Source organism: Cyrtonyx montezumae, unplaced genomic scaffold (assembly GCF_038088225.1).
Source record: "Cyrtonyx montezumae isolate F1298 unplaced genomic scaffold, pur_monq_1.0 scaffold_10, whole genome shotgun sequence".
NCBI lineage: Eukaryota > Metazoa > Chordata > Aves > Galliformes > Odontophoridae > Cyrtonyx > Cyrtonyx montezumae.
The window spans coordinates 24641588-24656346 of NW_027071826.1; the positions used below are offsets into that span (position 1 = coordinate 24641588).

The 14759-nt window shown below is 34.5% G+C and overlaps 1 protein-coding gene across 5 annotated transcripts in view; it reads left to right on the top strand.

Moving 5' to 3' along the window:
- HEATR5A (HEAT repeat containing 5A) overlaps positions 1 to 14759 on the top strand; it is a 56912-nt gene that overhangs the window by 20689 nt on the left and 21464 nt on the right. For all 5 annotated transcript variants that reach the window (XM_065753622.1, XM_065753641.1, XM_065753648.1 and 2 more), the window contains 12 exons: positions 159 to 414; positions 1265 to 1420; positions 2185 to 2435; positions 5139 to 5250; positions 5776 to 5928; positions 7467 to 7566; positions 8268 to 8377; positions 12147 to 12310; positions 12430 to 12605; positions 12991 to 13096; positions 13900 to 14090; positions 14543 to 14702. In XM_065753622.1, coding sequence (XP_065609694.1) covers positions 159 to 414; positions 1265 to 1420; positions 2185 to 2435; positions 5139 to 5250; positions 5776 to 5928; positions 7467 to 7566; positions 8268 to 8377; positions 12147 to 12310; positions 12430 to 12605; positions 12991 to 13096; positions 13900 to 14090; positions 14543 to 14702 — 1935 coding nt within the window. The remainder of the gene's footprint in view (positions 1 to 158; positions 415 to 1264; positions 1421 to 2184; positions 2436 to 5138; positions 5251 to 5775; positions 5929 to 7466; positions 7567 to 8267; positions 8378 to 12146; positions 12311 to 12429; positions 12606 to 12990; positions 13097 to 13899; positions 14091 to 14542; positions 14703 to 14759) is intronic.

Below are 14759 nucleotides of genomic sequence, written 5' to 3' on the forward strand. Positions count from 1 at the left end.
CTGCAGGTGGGAGTGTACCTGATTTATGGACTCAGTTCAGTGACATTGTATTTCTGGCATTGTACAGAAACAAAAATAATTATATATGTGGGATAGCTGATAGTAGTTTTCCAGATGATTTTTCTCTAAAATATGACTTCTTTTCAAATCTTTTCCAGGCGTATGTGGTATTTGCCTCTACATTAGGAGGACACTGGCTTGAAAGGAACTTCTCTGCCTTCCTTTCCCACATTCTAGATCTTGTTTCTCAGTCTCACCCTAAGGCTATTCAGAATCAGATGGATGCTATCGGCTGTCGCTGCTGTGTTTCATTTATCCTTCGAGCTACAGTAGGAGGCCTTCTTGGGGAAAAAGCTCAAATTACAGCTGCCAAGGAGATTTGTCAGGCCATCTGGAAACTGAAGAAAGTTGTGGGTATGAATCTAACAAGATTATCTGTTTGGGCCTCTGTTTTTTCTTTAAGTGGTTGTCCAACTTCCTAATCCAGAAGCTGAAGAAATAATAACATGTAGTGCTAGTTTATTATTGTGAGGTAATAAATAGAAGGCTTTTGATAGGGTGTTTTGTTTTTAACTTGGGCTGGTAAAAAGGTGTATTTTTCCTGAAGAAAACAGATAGTCATGTACATAGCTTCCAAGCAAACTGATCTCCCAGCGTCTTTCTTGCTGGGGGGAGCAAAGAGAATACTACTATACTGCTGCATGTTGTGTTCTTTTTAAGTATCCAAATGTTAAATGTCTAAACTGACATGATTAATAAAATGAGAAAACAAACCAACTAAACTTTTTTTTTTTCTCCTCCCGTCTTTATTTCCTCCCTATTATTCTGTCTATTTTCATTCTCTCCATTCTCGTGCCTCATTCACTCTTGTGGTCTTTCTTCCTGTGATTTTTTTTTTTCCTACTATACTTATAGTCTGATAGGTTATATTCATTCCTTGTCAAAACATGTTCTCTTAAATTTATCTTTGGGAAGGCTGGTAATAGTGTGCTTCTTACTAGCCACTGTTCTCATGAAGTTGAGGTCAGCAGTTTGATTTTTTTCCATTTTGTCTAACCAGCTGGCCACAGATGTTTGAGTCATAGAAATGTACTTGCCTTAATGAAAATAAGCCTTTCAGAAAACATTCTGATCAGTGTTTAAAAATGGTAATGATAAAAGTTCATTTAGCAATACAAACTACCATAGCAAAACCCTTTATCTGATCACTTTGTTTCAGTTATGGTAGCAGTTTCACGGGGTTCTTCCTCTGTTGTGTTATCAGATGCTTCAATGAGTGACAGTAACTTGGAAACACGAATTAGTACAACAGAGGTAACAGCAAGTCAGCATGTGCTTGTGTGTGCACTTCAAGAACTTGGAAGTCTCATCCATGGCTTAGGAACTACAGCAGCACCATTACTACAGGACTCCAGTACAGGTACCTGCCTTGAATTCATGTACAAGAGTACAAAATGTATTCCTGTGTTTACTATGATCTTCTACAACTGCTTGTGGCTGGACTGTTAACTCTTTATTTCACATGCCAACAAATTTTAGTCTGTGTGTGCAGTTTGTAGCATGCAGTCTCTTCACCTGGACCTCCTTAATTCTGGACTTACTGTTTCTCCTACAAAAAGGAAGAAGAGAAGTTGGCTGTTTGCATGCTCTATGAAATATTCTGGCCTTACTCTGTGAAGTCTATATTATATCTTGTCTATCCTATTATGTTCATTTAAAAATAAAAAATAAGAGGGGAAAATGATTAGTGTCATATTGAACTTCATTAAGGATTGTATTCAAACTGAGTCTGATCAAGATGAGTGTCTTCATCTACTTCTACTTCAAGCGCTGGGAATGTTTTCTTCTGGATAGATTCATGTGAATGTTTTTGCTTTTTCCCTTGAATGCATTTCTGATTCTTTGAGAATGATTAAAGAGCTTTTAATTTATGTTGGTGAATAACCACATAATATTTTAGGGTTTTTTTTCACCCTATTACTTTTCAGAGTAATATTTTCTTTAAAAAATTGTAGTTTTTAAATTTGATGACAAATATTTTGTGATAAAATCACTAGTGCTTTGAAAAGAGAAATACAGAAATTAGATACTTTATAGTTTTATATACGTTTTGCTTGCTGACATCATCTTAGAGATTGCCTGTTTGCCAGCTTCTTAAATGTGTTTGTGGATTTTATTTTTCAGGAGTTCTGGATGCAGTCGTTTCTGTCATCCTTCATCCCAGCACTGCAGTCAGACTAACAGCAGCTTGGTGTTTACGCTGTATTGCAATAGCATTGCCCTCCTATGTGTCTCTACTGTTGAATCGTTGCATTGAACGTCTGAGTGCATTGAAATCTTCCCCAGAAGCAGTAACTGGCTTCAGTTTTGCTATTGCTGCTTTACTAGGTGCAGTAAAGCACTGTCCTCTGGGAATTCCACATGGAAAAGGGAAGGTATGGTCTGAACTGTAGGCAATTATTTAATTTTTAATTTTTTTTTTTATTTTTTGCAGCAATATTTGCTTGTGTTCTTCATCACATGATTACAAAACCTGGGATACTGATGTGGTATTTTCTTTCTACAAGAAGGAGATTTCAAAGCATAATCACAAATAAGCAAGTGTTTTTCTCAAATGTGACAGGATTTTGAATTTTGTGGGAGCCTTCATTAGTGATTTATTAACCACTCACACTGATATCTTTTTTTGTAGTGGAGAAGATTGTTAGGCATTTCTACCCTACTTTTTGATAGAAGTCAATTATCTGGCACTGTGAGAACATAAATTTAACAGCTCCAAAAAATTAAGTTTACCTGAAGGAAATATTTCTTAAGCAGTTAAATTAGTCAAGAGTCCAAGCATTTTTGATCAAGTACGACTCATATACGCTTTCTTATTACATCGTAGAACTTAACAAAAATCAGCTTCTTGCATAGTCTAAGGTAGTTTTGCCAATCTCTCTGTTAGCATAGATAAGTTATACTGTGCTCTGAAGTTGGTGGGATATCCAAATAAATAAACAAAGGCTGAGAGAAAAAGCTGTTTCCATCTCGATGATTACTGTATCCAGTGTTACTCACAGTTGGAAAAACATGGTGCAAAACAACTGTCAGTAGTACGTTTTCTACAAAATGCATAACCTTACCTTCTTGCTTCTTCCTTAACGTCCGCTGTCTGTGATAGGGATGTTTTTGGGAGTGGCACACTTTGGTGAAAGGTCTGTGTTTTTTATATTATTACACCTCTGAAATAAAAGGAATGCTTTAATATATTAGCATGAAATCACTCTTGCAATGATTCCCGGCCGCCTGTCCAGTGTTACTGACCCCTGGCAATTCTACTCCACTCCTTAACAGGCATTGCTAGCTGTAGTTCTCAACATTCAACGCATTAACTGCTGATAAAGCAACTTATATGAAAAAAAAATTAAAAGTTTTCTTTAGCTTTTAAAAACTTTTCCTTTTGATGGACTCTAGTGAAAGGGTGTTCTCTTTTAAGGAAAGAGAACAAAATGAGTGTTGTTCACCTACTTGTACAGGAAAGTATTGTTCAATACTATACACCTAAACAGAGCTACAGTATCTATTTGACAGGGAAATGTACTAATTTACGAAGGTTTCTTTTAAAGAAGTAGAATAGAATCCAATAGTGCCAATAGGAGGTATGGGAAAGCAAAGAGAAGTGTGGGAGAAACAGTGTATTTTGTACTAAGCTGACTGTGAGGGAGAACAGAAGAGTTGACAGAAGCCCATCTCCATTCTCTTCTAGGAGCACTGCCAGATTCCAGACTAACTCTTCTGAGGAACTGAAAGTGAGCAATGTTAAACAGAACAGTTTTAAAAAGAAAATGCCAAATGTAGACAGTAGCGACCTGGATGGAAGCTATTTTATATTAATACATTTTCCTTCGATAGAGTGGCTAGAATTACAGGTAGAAACCTATTCAAAGCAAGGGAATAATTAGTGGAGTTATGCATAACATTCTATACAAGTGCTGGTACTTTGAAAAATTTTTCAGAAATAAGGCATTAGTTTTAGTACATGAGAGAAAAATGAGAGTATTCCTTTCTAGGATGCTTGTTTATCAAGTATTTTGAATCTAGTAAATAAGTCATTTTTTATTGGTATGATTTAGCAAGGGTGCTTTTTAAACTAGAATCAAATGCTATAAACCTATAAAAGTCTATTAAAATAAATCTATTCATTTGCAGTATTTTACGGTATGTTAATATTTAATGAAATTCTGTACATGTACCAAGCCAACTTTCATGTGTAAACTTTCATGGCATTGTATGTATACAAATGAATTATAGGGGGCTATTGTCTGTATTGAAGCTTTTAATGATAATATTATCAACACTTTTTATTAGTAATACTAATTTGTAAACAATTTGTTTTGGTAATCAATTATGCAGTAGGAAAGGAATAATTTTAACACATAAGAAATATGAATATAAAACATAACGTGAAGCCAACCACTTACAAAACACTTCTACAAGCTTTAGCCATACTATGGGCAGTTGTCTGTAGACACTATATATGATCTTCCATGTAAATTCTAGGTGGCTTGTGCTTTGTTAACAGGTGCAGATTATCACCTTGTGTTTTGCATGTTAGAGGTCACATGTAGTTATGGTGGAGAAGCTGAGACAGCATTGCTTTATGTCTTAATGTGCACTGCTGTCCTGCTTGTTTATTCATACTATTTGTTGAATAGAGTACTGTCAGCAAAAATGGTAGAACATATTTAAAGAAAAAAAAAAGTAATTTTATCCCTTTTGCTATTTCCCAGCTCTAGTTGGTGTGTATCAGTCTGCTTTTTTTTCTACATAGTGGCTTAAGTAGAATATCAGAACACTGTTGTCCTTCCCATGCATATTTGTATCAGAATTGTCAGCTCTTTTTTTATTACTGGTAGAAGGGACAAAAAGAAGCTGGGTGACATACCTGTCTTTCCACAGCAGCTGTTGAAGCTGTCCTAGACTAGTACTGAAGTCAGTCATTGCAGCTTCATAAGCCTAGGTGTAAGGGGAAGATAATGTTCTGTCTGGGGATAGTGAAATATGGTTAAATATTGCAGCAAATACAATTGAAAAAAAAACATCAGATAGTTGCTAAGACGCTGATACACATTTTTTTTTTCTCTTTAACATTGAAGGTAATCATGACTGTAGCAGAAGATTTGTTGTGTTCTGCTTCTCAGAACAGTCGGCTTTCATTGCAGCGAACACAGGCTGGATGGCTCTTAATAGCAGCTCTCATGACATTAGGTAATACCCTTGTACAATTTTACTTAAACTTAATTAAGCTGTTCTATGTAAAAAGGCTGTTAGTTTCAAACTTATTATTAGATTGTTGGAAACTATGTCTGAAAGGCAGTGACTGGGTGGGACCACAAGTAATTAAATTTAGAAAATAAGCTTAAAAGTTAATATAACTAAATGTCATTGTGGTTACAAATATTTATAGTCTATTTATTTATTTATTTATTAAGATCTAACTCAGCACAAAATGAATAAGAAAAGTTTAGTTTCCTCTAAGTGTTGTGTTACCTTATGTTAGTGAACAGGTTATTGTCTCTGTACATTTTCAGATTTGTTCATATTTTAAGTCACCTGTTTTCAGCTATTATTTCTTCCCAATTGCTCCCAGTTTTCTCTTGGATTAAAGAAAACACACCTTGTACGTTAACCTGTAACAAATGTTAGCTTTTCTGAACATTGCTGAATGTTCAAAGAGAACATTTTGATTTTATTGAGTCTTCACGTTGGTATGAGAGCTGTCAATACCTACAGGTCCTGCAGTTGTCCAATACCATCTTCCACGAATACTTATGCTGTGGAAATGTGTCTTTCCATCATCTCCTAAAGACCTGGAGACAGAAAAGACGCGAGGAGATTCATTTACGTGGCAAGTAACTCTGGAAGGCCGTGCCGGTGCTCTCTGTGGTAAGTTGAATGTACCATTCTTCGTAGTTGAACTGGTAATTTCCTTTTCCTTCATAAAGGTCAGAAGTACTCCATATTGGATTTTTTTTTCTCTACTGCATGTTGGACGATAAATACATTAATGTATATATGTATTTACCTATGCATATCTATGTATACTCTCTACAACTATCTGAAAGGAGGTTGTGGTGATATTGGGGTCAGCCTCTTCTCCCATGTAATAGGACCAGATGGAATGGCCTCAAGTTGTGCCAGGGAGATTCAGTTTGAACGTTAGGGAAAACTTCTCCAGAAGAGTTCTCAGGTGCTGGAATAGGCTGCCTAAGGAAATGATGGAGTCACCTCCACTGGAAATGGTCAAGAAATGTGGAGATGTTGAACAGAGGGACATGGTTTGATGGAAAATATTGCTGATAGGTGGATGGTTGGGCTGGATGATTTTGGAGTTCTTTTCCAACCTCTGTGATTTTGTGATTCTATGACTTTTATGTGTATTTCATATTTGTCAAAACAAACAGAAAAACATTACTGGTGGAGGGTTTTTGTTCATGTTCTTCAATTCAGTTGACTATGCTGTGAATGCCTCTTCTCTTTAGCATGCATATCATAGTAACATCTGAGGACCCAAAACATAATATGTTCTGTTGTCTATACGTTATCATATTTAGCGAACAACCAGTTCTGCTTGTAATAGCAGACTGAATGTAAAATAAATTTAGTGTATCAGTCCAACAAATTTGCAAGACTGGGAATTCTCAGGTGAAAATTACAATTTGTCTATTGTCTGGTAGGTTGCGTTTTTTCATTGTGAAATTTTGGGAATTTGCATTTTTAAGATGCTGTTTCACTGCTCTTGAACTTAATGTGTTGCAGTCATAAATTCTGGAGTACTAAAGAGTCCTTTGCAAAGCAGAAGCATGTTCCATGATGTAGCAATCCCCTTTCTTTTACTGTTAAAAGCATCAGAAAGCATGGAATTCAACATTAATTACTTAAGTTACTTCTAAAATAAAATTAACATTTTACTATTTGTTTCTTGTGGAAATAGGTCTTTTATGCTGTGTATTTTCTCTTGTGTGTGTATACCTTTTGAAAATAGTAATTCATATTTTATTTCCTGTAAATAATAAAAAAAAAACTTAAGTACATGTAAGCTGGTTCTTAAAGCACAGTCATTATGTGAAATTTAAAGAGAAAAGAAGCAATGTAAGAAGTAGGTAATCATCATCCTTTTTTTTTTCTTTTTTGTTACTATTGTCATGGAATTATCATGAAGTTGAGTTTTATTCCATAATTCAATTCATAGCGAAAAGCAAAAAATGCTTTGATATGAGTGTCTGAGCTGAGACACAATAACAGTGTATTTCTGAATGTTTTTTTCATTTGTGATTTTATCAGTGTCTAAAGTTATTATTCAAAATGCCTTTGCATTTTTAAAAATATATTTAAACATGGAAATTTTAAAATTTTCAGTGAATTAATTATGCATTTTTTCCCCTATGCATCTCACTTTAGTTAAATTCCATTTCCTTTTTTAGCAATCAAAAGCTTCGTTTCCCACTGTGCTGGTCTTCTTACAGATGAAGTTGTTCAGAGACTTCTTCCTCCTCTCCCAAGTGCTGTAGGTTTACTGACACAGTAAGTGAATCAAACCATTAAATGTGATTCTGATTTTGAAAAGCTACAGAGGAATTCTCTTGCATTTCATTTAGTGCACTTTCTAAAGAACTTTATTTTTTGTGCTTTGAAAAGGGAGTGTAGGATTTAGCAGTATCGCGGCTTTAGCTGACATAATAATGAGTATTGCAAACTCCAGTATTGTACAAAGAAATTAAGGGAAGAAGTTATAATATCCTTTTATTACATTAATGCCTTTTTTCTGTTTTTTTTTAATCCAACTTGCACATTTGTTTGTGTGCATTTTCATTTTTTTTAATACAAATTTTTAATACACTGGGACAGAAGGATTTATAGATAGCTGTTTTATATTTAGATTGGCAGCTAAGCTGGAAAGGATTTAATAAGTTTTTTAACTTTTGCCTTACGTGAGAATAAGTAGTGATTTAACGTACTAAACTCCACATTGCAGACATATCTGCAAAAAAGTTAGCTGTAATAAATATAGGTACAATCAAGGAGTATTGAAAGCTTTATTTCTATAGCGTTACATTTAAAAGAAAAGCCTGAAAATATAACTAAGAGGTTCTGTCAGAGGATGTGGAATTGTTTGGCATTTCTAATATATATAGAAATTATTTATTAGATCCTGGTACAAATAGAACCAGACTCAATAATCCTTATACTCCTTAACATCTCTAATGCACTTTTTATGTTTTAAGGCTTTCTTCGATCTCTAAGTCATATGGAAATTCTTTAAAAACATCATCAACTGTTTACAGACATAAACTTTATGAATTACTAGCAGTATTGCCTCCAAAAATCTATGAAGGTATGTATTCTTACAAAGAACACCCTTAGAAACACTACAGGCTCATGTTTAAATTTTTGTGCAACATACATGTAAGTAGCATGATTTAGTTTCACCTTTTCTAACACATTTTATTCCCTATGTTTATATTCAGTGAAATTGTAGAGAAGTCACAATGATCTTGAAAAGCTAGTGTTGACTCCCTTTTTTCCCTCTTTTAGAAATACAGACTTTTGTGCTGGTTTTAGCTGAAACTTGAAGACAGACAACATTGTGATTTTTAATTATCTGAGGAACGAGCTTCCTTTTATACCAGTTTTACTTACTCAATTTTTAATCCAAAGAAGTGTAATATCAGCATAAGCCTATTGAATACGGTCTGTTTAAATAATTTAATCAAACAGGCTCACAGGATGCCTAAGATTGTAAGGGACATCTGGAGCTCATCTGATCTTACTGCTGCTTAAGCAGGGTCACCTGGAGCAGTAGGTTGCCCAGGACCATGTCCAGACAGATACATTAATCTTACCCATTTTAAATTCACTTTTCTTTATCAGAATGTAGTTTGCCATATTTAAAATCTAATCCTCCAATACAGTGACTACTAATAGATCAAGTAAAACTTTTTTTTTTGTCATTTTAAAATTCTCATATGAATAGTTCACCACTGAATAAGGAGCCACAGTGTTTGGTAGTTGTAACGTTCAGGGTATTTCATCAGGACAGAGAGATGTGCCAGCCAGCCATTTGATTGATTGCATCCTCTACGTCATGGAGGGAATCCTTCCTCAGATAGTCTGCTCCATCTAGTGGCAAATGCTCAATGAATTTTCATAAGAACAAATCCCTGATTTCTCTGCCTTAAAGCTGTTGTCACCTTTTTGGTCTGAACGTAGCAGTTATAGTGTATGCATAAACATATTGTGTATATGTGTGTAACATTTGTTACTGAGTGTAAGCTTAAAATACTAGAAGTGACAACTCTATCAGAGCATGTTCTTCCTTTTGTCTTTTTATTAGAAGGGAACAACATTTTATAGAATACAAATATTTGAAGTTGAGCAGATTTGACAGTTCTTTGGTTTCAGATTTCTGCATTTGGTCTACCTATTGAATTTTCTGTTTTGCAGCATTACTTGTAAGGTCTGAATCTTGTGAGAGAGCAATATCCTGGCTGAGAGTGTTGTAATCTAGAACTGAAAAATGAAGTTTAAAGGTTTTCTTTGGGGGGGGTAGGGTTGTTGTGTTTTGTTTGTTTGTTTGTTTTTAAATAAATGAGGGGTTGCACTGTTGAAAACATTGTAAATAACCTTAGAATGGCAGCACTCATTTCACAGATTATAAGAGTTGTTCACCCATTTGTAATACCAATTTGTCTGTGGACTGGGAAAATAAGGGAAAAATGCATATTCCAAGAGCCTATTTATGGATGGTCTGTTATGCATTCTAGCCAGGCAAGTATGCATTATTTTGAAATGCTAACAAAGTATTTACAGGAAAGGTTAAAAGAAATACTTTTCTTTACATAGTATTTCTAGTATGATAGTCTCATGGGGAAACTGTATGTCTTCACAAATACTAAATTTTTTAAAAAGAAATTATTGCACGAAAATATGATTATGGAACCTAGGATGTTTTGTTCCATGTCTAGTTTTAGTTTTCCTAGTTAACTAGGAAAAATAGTGGGGTATACTGTGTTTTCTTACCTGCACGCCTCTTTCTTAAGTCAAATCTTGAAATTTCTGAGGTCTGTAATACTAGGACTTCTGTAGGTTCTGCTTCTCTATCTAAACCAGTGGTGCCTTTGTTTTGCTGCTTCCGATTACCAGTAAGATCAAACAAAAGGCTTACTGTGAGCGTTCCCTTTTCCCCATCTTTTGGTTTAAAACCAGTCTTCCTCATCCTATCTCCGTCTCCTATCTCTATCAGACTGTATAAAAAGTCAGTCTCCCTCCAGTTTATAATCTTTTTAAATACTGGAAGGCCATAATGAGATTTCCCTGGAGCCTTCTCCAAGCTGAACAAGCCCAGCTTTCTCAAACTTCTTCATAGGAGAGGCACTCATAGTCTCTGATCATTATTTTCACGTGTCATTAATTTTGGATTATATTGTGCCCGTGTTTCTAAGATTAAAACATTTATTTGAAATAAATATTATTCTATTACTATAATACTAAATATACTAAATATAATACTGAATATACTAAATAATATTATTATATATAAACACATTATTTAATTATCACAATGTGCGTTCCACACCATTCAGTATCTTAATATTTGTTTATCAGGTTTGCTGCTGTTTTCTATTATCTGAAATTAATTGTTTTTGTCAGACAATTCATTAGGATTCCTTTCATTTTTCAACTTTTTGTGTTTGTCATGTTCTACTGTCTAAACCACAAAATAAAGTACAGGCATTTCCTTCTCTTTCCTAATAAAATGAGGTGAATAGTTAGAATGCTGGAATAGCATTCTTGCTCAAAATTCTGAAGCATTTTACACTGAAATAGTATGAATTTGCATGTTGAGGGTGGCCACGTGGATGGAACTAAAATAAATGTTTACTTGGTTAGGATAACTTGGATAAAAATGGCTGAATATCTCAATGAAATTGGATTCTGATACTGTTTTCATAGGAGAGGGATTTTTCAGTTTTGCTTTGATTGTCTATAACAACTCAGGAAAGAGCAGTTTCTAGATGTTTTTAATTTGTTTTTATTTAAAGGCTGAATTTCTGTTGCTTCAACACTGTGCATCTTGGAAATATATTAGATATTGCTAACATTTGAAAATATAGATTTGAATTATGCATTTTGGAAAAAAAAAAGTACATATCTGCTAATTGGTCACAGGTAAAGCAGAAGCAGCAGGTAGTATGGTGGCAACTGTGCTTTTCCACTTCTGGAACTGTGTAGAAAAAAGTATAAGCAACTTCAATGTTTATAGGTTATTATGTGGTCATCTAACAAGGAAACTGAATGCAAATTACTGGATGTGTGGAGTTAAACCTCCTTTAATGCTGACATTTCCTAATTGATGACAATTTAATTTGTCAGTCATGGTGGTCTGGAGGTATAATTGTATGTAACATTCCTATAAAAAGCATACACTCTTTAAGATTAATTCTGCTGTGTTTTTCAACACCAGTTACCTAACAAATTCAACAGACTTTTCTCAGCACTAGAACATGTTATCTCACTGCAGGGTCTACTTTAATGATCTGAAATTTTGTACATAAATGTATATGTGAGTTTTATCTACTAGAATAAACTTTCATAACGTAACATAGAATAATTTCCTCATGGTTTGCTTTGTGAATGTGAACTCCTGGAATACTGGAGTACAGCCAACAACTTGGTTGTTTACTTAACTGTATTTATAAATGTTTTTAAATGGTGCCTGCCTGACAAGTCCAAGTATTCCTGCCTGGATATGTCTCACATTCCACAGCATTAATTTTCAGGAAATGTGTGTAGAAATATCTCTGTGGTTCTAATTGTCTTTCTTTCTAGGCTTTAATAGTCAGTGTAAGTACCTAGTGGCATTTTGCCTTCTGCAAAGAACTCGGTTTTACATTTTCTAGATCTCTATAAGCACTGAGTTTGCTTATCTTAATCAGCGTTCTTTGTTTCATCTGTAGCAAGATGACAGTGCTCTCCAGTTAACTATTTGGGAACTCCATACGAATGTTACGTAGATATTGCTATTTCAGTATAAATATCTTTATGCTCACAAAGTCGCACATTGCAAATAATGACAAATTTTTTTAAATACTGTTCATTTAAAGGAAGCTTCCATGCTGTTCTGAAAGAGTTAGTGGTGGACTTAACCATACCAGATAGCCAGATTGATGCCTCTACGTTCTTGCTTCCGCCCCTTTGTCATGAGGATGATCTCCTTTTACTTGGTCCCTTACTGCAGGAGTCTGACCACCAATTTATTGAAGAGCAGGTACTTCTAATATACTGGTATATTGTATACTGGTGGCACTGTATTGTCATTCCATTCTAGTTATTTAGGTCAGTGCTGATTTGTTGGTTATGTTTTGGTCACTTGTATCCTTCTTACAGCTCCTTTTAGGTAACAGTGTAGCTGGAGGCAGCCTGGAATATGACCCTTACTCAATATATGAGAAACCTGCAAAACGTGATTCAGTACCTAAACCACTACCTCCCACATTGTCTGTAATCAGTGCAGCAACTGCTCTTTTTGGAGTTATATTTTGTCATATCACAGAAACCCAAAGGTAAAGTAGTAATTTTGACTGCTGGGAGAATTTTGGGGATGCTGAAAAAGATGGTCAGTGTGCCTGAGATCAAACAGAAGAAAACAGTTCTGAAAGAATCAGTTATGAAAGTAGTGTGCATGAAACATGAATAAAACAATTCAGATGAGAAAATTATTGGAAGTTCTGTTTGAAGTTGCTTGTGATGAAAAGACACATCTAGGCATAGGCTGCTGCATTCATGTTTGTGTAGACAAGTATGACAGTCAAAGGAAAATGCTCTGGACTTGATACTTGATTGGATCCAACTCACTTTCTCAATAAAATAAGATTAAAAGCTGTTAAAATTAGTTTTCTTTTTTTTTTTTTTTTAATTCTGAGAGGTTTTTTTCTGTTTTTGTTCAAGGCTGCAAGTGTTAGAACAGTTGTTGAATTCTATAAAGCAAACAAAAGGATCACGGCAGCAAATAGTGCAATTAAATGTTGTGTCAGCCTTTTCTACGTCTTTAAAGGTAAACCTCCTTTGTTTCTCTCTCTTTCTCTTCCTTTCCATTTCTAAAACATTGAAAACTTTCATTCAGATATCTGTGTAGGCATTCCTTTTCTGATTCACCATCAAGATAAAGACAGTCCTGCTGTTTTCTGCGGCAGCATTTCTATTTGTAATGTATTCTGTAAATGCTAGAGTCATAGTTTAATTTCTTTCGCTTTTTTTAATTAAAGGATAAAGAAAAACATTTGTAGTATACTACAGTCTATGCTACTATAATTCAAATAAGAAAGATGGGAAAATTCTGTTGCCATCATTCTTGTCTGTATCACTATTTCTCTCAGATTTCTTACTATAGGGAAAAAAAAAAGTTGGTAAAAACATTTCTCCTGTTGGTCATTTTTTCCCTTTGTCTCATACTTTGTATGTGTTCAGACAAGTGCTCTATTTTTTGCTCATACATACTCATACATACATATATATATTTTTTTTTTTAACTGAAATTCTTCTTTATGGTATCACAGTTTTTCTATTCATTGTTTCCTAATTTTTATGCTAGTGTGCTGGTTTGTGTTCTACTGCAAACCATCCATTAATTTTTTTAAATCAGAATGTTAATGCTATAATGTCATGGTATGATATATGCTTATCTGAAGTTAGAATTCTAACTTTTGATGAGCAAATAAAAATTGAAGAAGTCCACAGATAAGATGTAAAGGAAATAAAGCTCCTTCTGCAGGTCTTGTTTTTCTGTCAGTTATGCAAAAATTACACTCTGATTACTGTTCTGCCTAGAAGTTTTATATGTCTACTGTCTATTTTTAGCACTTGGCTAACTGCAAGGGAAGTTTAAGTCCAGAAGAAGTTAGAAGATCTGCCCTGACATTGATACTGGGTGCCTTGGAAAGCAATAATCCACTTCTAAGGTGTGCTGCTGCGGAGTGTTGGGCCAGGTTGGCGCAGGTGGTTTCTGACAGTGCCTTTACTGCTGGATTAGCGCAAGTTAGTTTTGACAAGTAAGTTCAAGGAAGTTTAGTAAATTATTGTTTGAATTTATAAAAACACTTAAGGAATACTCCTGTTTCCCAGTATGATAATAATATAGAGAAAAGTTGTAAAAGCTGGTTTCCTTGATGTTATTTCAAAACTTACAGAAATTAAGCAGTGCTTTTTCTTGTTATGCAGCTCTTAGTTATTTTTATCTTTAAGATATCATCTAAGTAAGCACATAGAATATCAGATAAGTTAAATGGCCTATTAGCAATGTCAGTTATGTGTGTCTAAAATGTTATTGGTACTTCTTTCAGATGACAGATGATTAACTTAGAGTTTTGGCAATATAACAATGTCTAATAAAGTGTTTTACTTACTGTGTACTGGAATTTTCATTTGTAGTTTTGCTTGTGTAATATCAGTCTTGGCGTTGACAAGCTTTGCATTGACAGCTTTCTTTCTGTATAATTAATAGGCTAAAATCTGCCAGAGATGTGGTATCAAGAACAGGCCATTCTTTGGCACTGGGATGTCTGTATAGATACCTAGGAGGAATAAGTTCTACTCAGCACCTGAATGCATGTGTGGGAATCCTTTATACCTTATCTCAGGACAGTACTTCTCCTGATGTACAGGTACTTGTCACTTATCTAAAAACATTATATTACAAATTAACTGATTTATATTCTGCC